We start from the raw sequence: 9,518 nt of genomic DNA, 5'->3' as shown, positions 1-9,518 counted from the left end.
ACAAGCATCATTTTGTACAGAGACACAGTGGAAGTGACAGGCCACCAGAGGTCTGAAGCTCTGCTCCTGCCACTGCAAATACTTGGGTTTTCCCCAGAGGGACTACAGCAAAGCAAGCATTGACTGCACTCTGCTGCACAAGCTGCCCCTGGACTGGGACAAAATCAGTAAATAATTTGCAGTCAAAGGTCGTAATGGCTCAGACCTTCAAACACAGCTGCTCCTGTTGAAAGTTAACCACGGGGTATTTGCAGCCAGTGGTCCAAGATAAGCAAGAGAGGAAGACTTAGAGAAGCAGCACAGCATGGACACGCAGCAGGGACACAGGAAATTCTGATGAATTACCTACATCCAGCCTCAGGATTCAGGAGAGCCCTGGTGGGGTGAAATGACTGAGGAAGGGGTAGTCTGGACAAGCAGAGCAGGGAAGCTGGGGCATGAGACAGAGCAGCACAGCTGGCTGAGCAGGAGACAACAAGAGCTAGCAATTCAGTCATGACATACTCAGCAGAATCCTGCAAATGAGCTCTGGGAGTTAAAACAAGGAAAATGGCAGTTTTCAGCTGGCATTTAATAGAAATCTAACTTTGAAATTCATAATTTGCAGACATAGAGAAGGCACATAAATTTGAAGGCAGCTCTCAAAGATCAGCTCTGTTTTCTGTGAATTACTGGGAAGAAAAACGCTACAGCTTCTCAGAGCAGCTTGTATATACTAATCACAAGAGGGCAACAAGCCTGTTATCCTGATTTGTGACAAAATGCTGTCATACTACCCAAGGCTGTTCCTGTTGCAACATTGGAGCAGCAAAGCAGAAATTCATGGGCAGGAGAAGCACAGCACCATCAATGAGACTTTGCCACCAGCCGTGGCTCAGGTCACTTGAAGAAGAAGCCATGTTTCAGTGGGTCCTCCTCTTCGACAGTGAAGGTGGCTGAACCAGTGTAAAAGGCTTCTCCTGAGACTTCCACAATGACAGCGTTGTAGCTCCCAAACTTGGCTTCCTGCAGAGGGATTAGGATGAGGATAGAGGCAACAGAAGTCTCTCCACTCTCCCAATCCTGCAGAATTCCTGTGCTCCCTGGCATTTATGCAGACACCCCTCCCCGAGCACTCTGCCCTGCCCTGATACATCCCAAAGCATGCAGCAGCCACTGAACACAACAAGGTCCTAAAAATCCTTGAAGTGCCAGGTTTGTGGGAGGGCAAGACTCACAGGCACCTCTTTCCTTCCTTCCCTGCACCCTTCCCCAGGCACAGAAAGGCTTTTCTGCTTCCCCACTGAGCACAGCAGCCCTTGAGACAGGACCAAAGTCCAGCACAAGCCACTTGCCTTCACTGCCTTCCCAGTGAACAAGGAGCCCGTGGTGCTGCTCCGGAAGGTTCTGGTCTGTTCCAGCTGGATGAGTCCCTTATGGTACTGCAGGGCAATGCGAGCTGTCACCCCTGAACCTGTCGGACATCGGTCAACCTACAGCAGAAGAGATGAATCTAAAGCAGCTCGAGATTTTGGGGCTTAACATAAAATGAGATTGCTCCCCTCAGTTCTCTCTGCCCCCTTTACACTGCACTCAGGGAGAACCCCTCCAACCCATGGTTTTGTAGAGAATCCAGATACATCACAAATGAGAAGGAAAAAAGAAGCAGGTTTGGGGTACTTCTGGACTGTGACTGGCTTTGGCACAGTTAGGGATGGATGATCCAAGCAATACTGAGGCTATTTAGCAGCACTTGAAATCTTCCCAGCATCACCTCAAAAGGACTGAGAGGGGCTGAGACCACCTGCCCCATTCTCACACCGCAAGGCAAGATTGATTCTCCTCATGTTGAGGGGGCTCCTGGCCAACCTGGTTTTTAAAATCTCTAAAAACACAGTGTTGGCCAGCTTCTGAGGTGACCTGTCCCTCTGCTCCACACTCTTCACTGCTGGGAAGTCCAACCAAAACTTCCCCTGCCATTTATGCTATACCTTATGCACCATAGACAAGAACAGAATTTTTATTTTTAACACCCCATTTCTCTCCTGTTGTTCATCCCCAGCAGATGTTCCCTGGATTAGGATTTTAGGGACATGTACTATGCTGGGATCCTGTCTCAGCCCCTAAAATCCTGGAGAATTCCTATCAAGAGGTTTTGGGTATGAACCTTTCTAAAATGCCACCATCTAAGGTGTGCAGAAGTATTTCTGCTATTAGGAGCAAAACCAGAATGTGTGCACTGACGCTGCTATCCAGGGACACGATAGCACCACAAGCAACCACTGCCCAAATCAAGAATCAGAACAGTCTCTCTTCTTTGCAGTGGATCTAAGGGACAGAGGTACAACTGTGGTGCCTCTTGTCCCTGAGGAAGAGCCTGTTTCTGTACCTGTTCATCTGCAAACACACAGATGTTGGTGGTGGGCTCCTCACTAAAGGCATCTTTCCCGTCTGTCAATATGGTGCCATAGAGGAAAGCCAGGTCTTCACTCTCAGGGTGATGAAGCTTGAACTGGGAACAGCACAGAGAGGGTCACAAACACACACGTGCAGTTTCTGTGAGACCAGAGGAAGGGGACAAGGACACATTGCTGCATTTCCACCTCTACTTTGCAGGTAACATAGACAGAGAGAAGCAGGAAGGCTCCTTCTCCCAGCCATGTAAGAACTCTGAAATTCAGCGTGGGGCTGGGAGGATGGGACTCTCCCACCATGCTGAGCATCTCAGTCTGGTGCAGTCACCCCAGAGGGAACACGCTGGGATACCACAGTATCCCAGCTCATCCGTACCTGTTTCTTCACTGCTTCTGTCACTGCACTCGCTGCACTGACAAGATCTCTGGTCTTTGAAGAGCACACATCAAGGCCCAGCTGCTCAGCGCTGAGGAAGGCATAGAAAGTGCCACCGTAACCGATGTCAACCACCACCTCCCCATGGCCAGGGACATCAATGGCCAAGTCTGAGCAGAGAAAGGGAGGAAGGTGAAGAGGCAAAACTGTGCTGAGCCATGGGCTTGCATACAGAGTGAAGGAACCCAGCCACATGCGAGGGCAGTGGACGGGGATAACTCGAATCCTCCTATGGCACCTCATAGCATCCCCGGCAACCTCTGAAGAGCTAGGGACATAACTGCCAGATGCCCCTCAGCCAGGCCACCACCCCATCCCCCACAAAACCCAACAGTCCCCACCGGTGGCAGCAGCGAAGGCGGGCACGCTGTGGAAGCGCACGGGGTTGCCGCTGCGGTGGCCGTCCCAGGGCACGAAGGCGGTGACGGGCCCGCAGGGGCAGCGCAGGCGGACGGCGGTCTCGGGGCGGGTGGGCGCCGGCACCAGCCCGTAGTCGAGGGCGAAGCGGCCGAGTCCCATGACGGCGTGGCCGCACATGGCGCTGTAGCCGGCGCAGTGCAGGAACAGGACCGCCAGGTGCGCGCCCTCAGCGGCCGCCGCGCCGCGCACCACCACGGCCCCGTACATGCCGGCGTGGCCGCGCGGTTCGTGCATCAGCGCCCGCCGCACGTGGTCATGCCTGGCCGCCACTTCCCGCCGCAGCGACAGCAGCGACAGCCCCGCCGCCTGCTCCGCCGCTTCCAGCCGCGGGATGATACGCAGCGGCTCGCCGCCCGTGTGCATCTCCACCGTCTGCAGCACCACGCCCGAGGGCGAGTGCGGCGGCAGCGCCCGACCCGCTCCGCCACCGTCACCGCCGCCCCGCTCCGCCATCGCACCCGCGCCGCAGGCCGCGCCCCGACCGACCACGCCCACAAGCACGAGGCCCCGCCCCGCCCCCTTTTTAACGGTCCGAGACCACGCCCACACCACGCCCACAAAACACGTCCGGCCTCACAGCCACGCCCACAGAAGCGGTCACGCCCCTCCCCCACGGGCCCCGCCCCCTACGTGCTCCCGCGCCCGCATTCCCGGGCGGAGCCGACCCGCGGCGGAAGCGGAAGTGCCGCGGCGGAAGGAGCGGGGCGGCGGTTGCTGGGTTACCGCGATGTTCCGCGCCGGTAGCGCGGGCCGGGATGGGGTAGCGGGCCGGGGCTGGGCGTGCGAGGGAGGGGATGGACGGGAATGAGGGTGTTGCCAGAGGCTGGAGCGGGCCCGGGCTGGCGTTCGGTGTCTCTCCCGGTAACGCGGCCCGCGCTCTCCCCGCAGCTGTGGAGATCCAGCCCGCCTGCCTCGGGCTGTACTGCGGCAGGACCGTGCTGTCGGTGAACGGCTCCGTGGAGACGTACGGGGACTGCGGGGTGAGTGCGGGGCTGGGCCCAGTGCGGGATGGCTCCGGCGGGTTCCCGGCGGGAGCGGCAGCGCGGGCCCAGCGCAGCTCCTGCGGGAACAGGGAACAGCTGTTCCCTCCTGGGAACAGCTCCCTGAGCGAAACGGGAGCTGCCCCGCGACTCGCTCCCAGTACGAGGTGCTGGGGGTTCGGTGCTGAAGCCGAGCTGAGGAGGGGCTGGAAAAGCTGGAGCGGGACGGGACAATGTGGAGAGCTGTGCTGAAATAAATTACTGTGCACGCCGATTTTGTTGGATTGCTAAGGGAGAGCGAGATCCAGGAACGGCGGGATGCAAGGGAAGAAAGAAACGGGAACAGTGGTTGTGAGCAGCCTGGTGAGGGAGCTGGGATGAAAGGGAGTGGTGTGACAGCAGGAGAGGAAAATGGAGGATTGCATGGAGGCTTTTAATGTTGGTTCAGCCTTGTTTATATTAAAAAAGAAGAACCAGAGAGAGCAAGTGTAAGTTAAGAAATTACTGCAGTTATTGTTTCATCTTTTTAAAAATCCTCTCTGTTTCTTCACCTGTTGATGACAATCTTCAAGCTGTTTTTCTGCTAACCACAGTGATTTGCTGCTGGTAGTAGGATTCTAAATACAACCTCTGCTTTCTGTAGGTGTGTCCTAGAGGCCAAAGAACTGATGACAACAAAATCTGCCGGGAATGTATGGGATCTCCAGACCGCTACGACTGGCTGTACCTTGGCTTCATGGCCATGTTGCCCCTGGTTTTACACTGGTTCTTTATTGAGTGGTATTCTGGAAAGAAGAGGTTTGTGTATCCTTTCTCTAGATGAGTTGTTTAAAATTGGAAATCTTTTATCCACGAGTGATCAATCTGAGATACTGAACAGAACTGTCCAGCAGCTTTTAGAATCCTAGACTGGTTTGGGTTGAAGGGAGAATCTTAAAGATCATCCAGTTCCAGTTCTCTCTCATGGACAGGGACACCTTCCAGTAGACCAGGTTGCTCAGAGTGCCATCCACCCTTGTTGTTGATATGGTAGCATGTAGGTTTTGAACAGCTTTAGGAGGGTTTATTTACAAATGTAAGTGTCCTGCAGGGCACCCTTTCCAGTCACTGATCTCAGGGCAATGTGGCGGTGCACAGTCCATCTGGTAGTTTGGGCTGGGTTTGGTTTCCCAGCAGACAGAAGCAGCAGATTGTATCATCCCCTCTCTCCTGGGTCAGTGTCAGCAGAGCTGCACAAGTGCAGTGAGAGGACTGGTCTGAGCAATTATTCTCTTTAGGAATATGTATTCTGGGTTTGGGTCTTGATAGCAGAGCTGCTGTAGCCTTTGCATTAGAGAAGTTCTGTAAAAAAAGAGGTTTAAATCCATAGCTGCACGTGGCCATTGGGTGCTAGACTGGAGTTTTTTAAGAAGTGATGGCTCTGAAGTGTAGTGAACTGTCCCTGTCCCTGGCAGGGAGTTGGAACTGGGTAATCTTTAAAGTCCCTGCTAACCCGAATCACTCTGTAATTCTATGAGCACTGAAAAGACAGGGGACTGGGAATGTTTAATATATGAATATTTACCATCTTGCAGCTTTGGAAATTCTGCTTATATCACACGTAGCAATGTCACCCCTTCCAAGACGTGTGGTGCGTTACACTCACTGCGCTTTTCTTTTACACCCTAAATCACCTGAGACTGTCAAAGAGTTCCCGCACTCAGCAGGTTTTAACTCTGCTGAGTTAGAGGGAAGGCTCTGCCCTGCCCATCCCCTCTTTCCAGCGGGTGTTGGGATTTGCCAGGAGCTGGCAGCGTGGCAGTGACTCTGTGTGTTGTCCCGCAGCTCCAGCGCGCTGCTGCAGCACCTGACGGCGCTGCTGGAGTGCAGTGTGGCCGCCGTGGTGACGCTGCTGCTCAGTGACCCCGTGGGCTCCCTGCACATCCGCTCCTGCAGGGTGAAGAAGCTCTCAGACTGGTACACCATGCTCTACAACCCCAGCCCCGACTACATCACCACAGTGCACTGCACCCACGAGGCCGTGTACCCCCTGTGAGTGGGAAGGGTTCGTGCTCCTGCCTGCCCCTGCCCTTTGTACAGCTGGGTTTCTGTCCCTGCCTCTCCTTGAAGCTGCCAGAAGTGTTCAGGTGGAGCTGGGATCAGTGACAGTCAATCCCCTGAATCTTTCGTGCCTTGGGCTGTTTTACAGGGAATTAGCAACACTTAATGACTTTCTGAGTAATCAAAGAAAGTGGCGTAGCCCAGGCGATCACACAATAGGTTTAGGTGGAGAACACCTCTGGGATCATTGAGTCCAACCTATGGCCAACACCACCATGGCACTGAGTGCCAATTCCAGTCTTTCCTTAAACATCTCTAGGGATGGTGACTCCATCGCCTCCCTGGTCAGCCCATTCCAGTATCTGATGACCCCTTCTGTGAAGCAATTCGTCTTGATGTCTGGCCTGAACCTCCCCATGTGCAGCTTGAGACTGTCCTCATCCTGTCACTATATAGCTCAAAACTCCTTTTTTTCTTTTTGTTTTCCTTTCCCTGGAAACATCTTGCCTGTTTCCTTCACCTAAGGAAAAGTGAGGCCATCGTTCTGTGTTTACACCTTTTGCCTATAAAGTCCTTAGAGTTCACTAACTAACCCCAAATTCCTTTGTTTTGACCCAAATCTCCATGAGTAAAAAATTTTAAGGAAATATTATTTTTTTTTTCTCCAGGTACACCATTGTGTTTATCTATTATGCCTTCTGTCTCGTGTTGATGATGCTGCTTCGGCCTCTTCTGGTTAAGAAGATTGCCTGTGGTTTGGGAAGGTCTGACAGATTTAAAAGCATTTATGCAGCACTCTACTTCTTCCCCATCCTCACTGTGCTGCAGGCCGTGGGAGGAGGCCTCCTCTGTAAGTTCTCTCTTAAAAACACTCCTGAACACACCCATAAATACACACTAAGAAAGGACTTAAGGGAGGGAAGGAAGGGACACTTTTTGCTTTGGGAATAAGGATATTGTTTAGGATTATTTTGAGGGGTTTCACCTGAAAAGATTGCTCATTAGGAGCTCTGTCCTCACCAAGCTCCTGATCAACACTGCTTTGCCTCAGCCAGTGCTGCTAGAGACTGTCCCTTTCCCAAAAAAGGAGTGAAGGGGGTGTGAGAGGAAAGTCCTTCAGAGAGAGCTAGTTCTACTTTTTTGCTAAAGCAGAGTTTGTCTGATTTCAGAGATGGATTTCAGTTTAAATTTTGGGAGATTGGCTATTTTTGGTTTAGCTTCCAGCATTCTTGTCACATTTGGAGAGGTGACACAATATCCCCACTCAGCCTGACTACTTTTCTCATTATGTGCCTTTTTCAATTCCTGGTGTAAGTGCTGAGTAACTCCACTGAGAAGTTACTGAGAAACAGCAGAAAACCTCAGAGGGAACAGCTTGTGCTTGGCTGACCCTCACTGCTGTGCATGTGTGGTGCCATGCTAAGAGGCAGCTAGAGTAGCTCAGTTTGCTTCACACCTGTGAAAAAACTCTCAGTTGAAGCATTAGCCATGCCATTTTTTGCCTGCTAACATGTTGCATGTTTGCCTTTAGATTATGCCTTCCCATACATCATCCTAGTGCTCTCTTTGGTTACACTGGCTGTGTACATGTCTGCTTCTGAAGTGGAGGTGGGTAAACATGTTTCCTGTGTTAAAACTCAGAGTAAGAAAGTTGAGTGAGCAGAGATCGCTTTGTCTCTTGCCTTTTCTCAGTGGTATATTCTACATTTAAGCCTCTTCCTTTATCCCTTCCCCTCTTGGCTGGGAGGAATCTCATGTGAGAATTCCCTCTGATGGTGCACTGCAAAACTGGGTGCACGCTAGAAGGGCTCAAACCCAGGAGGCTTCACATGGTTTTCGTGCTCTACCTGTCACACCTCTTAAATTTGAGGTGCTAGGTAGCAGGCTGGATGCTAACAGGATACTGTGCTTATTTTTCAAGTTTTTCAAGGATCTGCTCGTGAGGAAGAAAAGGCTCGTTGTCCTCTTCAGCCACTGGTTGCTTCATGCCTATGGAATCATCTCCATTTCCAAACTGGATAAGCTTGAGCAGGACCTGCCTTTGCTTGCCTTGGTACCTGCCCCTGCCCTCTTCTACTTGATGACAGCAAAGTACACAGAGCCCTCCCGCATCCTCTCCGAAGGTGGGAATGGACATTAAAAGGAGCCTTGTGCCAACAACTCTGTCCCACTGATCTGAATGAAGCAATTTTAGTGCTTGTCACGCTTTGGAAACTTCTGTTTTCAAAAAGAAGTTGTTTATGTGCCAGACTTCTGGTGAAATACCTCTAGCTAGGTGAGACTGTATAAAATTAAAAAGCTGCACTTTGTATTCTTCCTGAGTATCTGGTATAGATCAAAAGCAATGTCTTTTTATCTATTTATCACTGTGAATCTGTATAAAAAGCTCGTGACACGTCCTAGTACAATGGTTTGTTTGTGTATTGTTCATTTCCTAAAGCAGTATTTGAATAAAACAATAGAGTCTGGTTTTCAATAGACTTTAAAAAAAATTAGAGCTTGAATATACATGAGAACTTGATTCTTTCATCACATACTCTAGCTCCTATCCCCCACCACTGGGAACAGACTGTCTTCTTCCTTCCATCAAATGATAAAACTTTTGCTTGATTCCTCATGATATTTGTCTGCTGGAGAAGAAATGCACTGCAAAATTCTCTATAAGGTAGAGTTTATGCTCTTGTGTGCTTCATTTATGGAGACTTTCCTGGAGAGCATTAAATAGATCAAAGGTTTCCTTTTCTTAGTAGTTGGGTTAGTATTGGGTTAGTATTTCCTTTTCTTAGTAGTTGGGTTAGTATTGGGTTAGTATTTCCTTTTCTTAGTAGTTGGGTTAGTATTGGGTTAGTATTTCCTTTTCTTAGTAGTTGGGTTAGTATTGGGTTAGTATTTCCTTTTCTTAGTAGTTGGGTTAGTATTGGGTTAGTATTTCCTTTTCTTAGTAGTTGGGTTAGTATTGCTCACCAGAACTTGATGCTGTAGAGGGTCTAGAGGAAGATGCGGAGCAGTGCTGAAGGGTCAAAACCAGAACCAAGAGTAAGATCTCAAACTCTTCACTGTATGGATCGTTGGCTGTAACTGCATATTTCTATATGTGTGAACAATGATTCTTTTTTTCATTCTATCACCTGCCAAAACTGCTAAGGACAGAGTCTGCCAGCAGCTCAGAGGCTTTGGAAGGTATCACCTCAGCCAGGATGCCTCGAGCTGTCACTCTCCTCCATAGAAGGTTTGTTTTTGTTACATTTG

General features: G+C 50.7%; 2 protein-coding genes across 4 annotated transcripts; one reads left to right on the top strand and one right to left on the bottom strand.

The window, feature by feature from the left end:
- Positions 1 to 879: 879 nt before the first annotated feature.
- Positions 880 to 3,702, bottom strand: L3HYPDH (trans-L-3-hydroxyproline dehydratase). The gene is made up of 5 exons (XM_062495301.1): positions 3,171 to 3,702; positions 2,770 to 2,939; positions 2,369 to 2,491; positions 1,335 to 1,472; positions 880 to 1,005 (listed from the first exon to the last, which is right to left on the bottom strand). Exons 1-5 carry the CDS (start codon positions 3,700 to 3,702, stop codon positions 880 to 882), a joined length of 1,089 nt encoding a protein of 362 aa, XP_062351285.1.
- A 232-nt stretch (positions 3,703 to 3,934) lies between these two features.
- Positions 3,935 to 8,745, top strand: JKAMP (JNK1/MAPK8 associated membrane protein). 3 transcript variants are annotated; one of them, XM_062494904.1, is made up of 7 exons: positions 3,935 to 3,989; positions 4,138 to 4,229; positions 4,873 to 5,027; positions 6,054 to 6,260; positions 6,938 to 7,119; positions 7,801 to 7,877; positions 8,191 to 8,745. In XM_062494904.1, the coding sequence occupies exons 1-7, from the start codon at positions 3,977 to 3,979 to the stop codon at positions 8,407 to 8,409; spliced, it is 945 nt and encodes a 314-aa protein (XP_062350888.1). In that variant the 5' UTR covers positions 3,935 to 3,976; the 3' UTR covers positions 8,410 to 8,745. The 3 variants fall into 3 exon arrangements, with proteins under 3 accessions (XP_062350888.1, XP_062350886.1, XP_062350889.1); XM_062494902.1 differs by having other exon boundaries at positions 8,140 to 8,745; XM_062494905.1 differs by lacking the exons at positions 3,935 to 3,989; positions 4,138 to 4,229 and adding an exon at positions 4,685 to 4,717.
- The last annotated feature ends 773 nt before the right edge of the window (positions 8,746 to 9,518 follow it).

The sequence above is a fragment of the Cinclus cinclus genome, chromosome 6 (assembly GCF_963662255.1).
Source record: "Cinclus cinclus chromosome 6, bCinCin1.1, whole genome shotgun sequence".
Classification (NCBI taxonomy): Eukaryota; Metazoa; Chordata; class Aves; order Passeriformes; family Cinclidae; genus Cinclus; species Cinclus cinclus.
The sequence above is the reverse complement of the archived record's forward strand: the minus strand, read 5'-3'. Positions and strand labels throughout refer to the sequence as shown.

Excerpts from the sequence above, each read along its gene's own strand:
- L3HYPDH (XM_062495301.1), bottom strand. The coding sequence starts at position 3,702 with ATGGCGGAGCGGGGCGGCGGTGACGGTGGCGGAGCGGGTCGGGCGCTG. Across the intron at positions 1,473-2,368 it reads GTGTGTTTGCAGATGAACAG|GTTGACCGATGTCCGACAGG; the intron begins GTACAGAAACAG and ends CTTCTGCTGTAG. Across the intron at positions 1,006-1,334 it reads TCACTGGGAAGGCAGTGAAG|GAAGCCAAGTTTGGGAGCTA; the intron begins GCAAGTGGCTTG and ends ATCCCTCTGCAG.
- JKAMP (XM_062494902.1), top strand. Across the intron at positions 6,261-6,937 it reads CACGAGGCCGTGTACCCCCT|GTACACCATTGTGTTTATCT; the intron begins GTGAGTGGGAAG and ends TTTTTTCTCCAG. Across the intron at positions 7,878-8,139 it reads TGTCTGCTTCTGAAGTGGAG|GTGCTAGGTAGCAGGCTGGA; the intron begins GTGGGTAAACAT and ends CTTAAATTTGAG.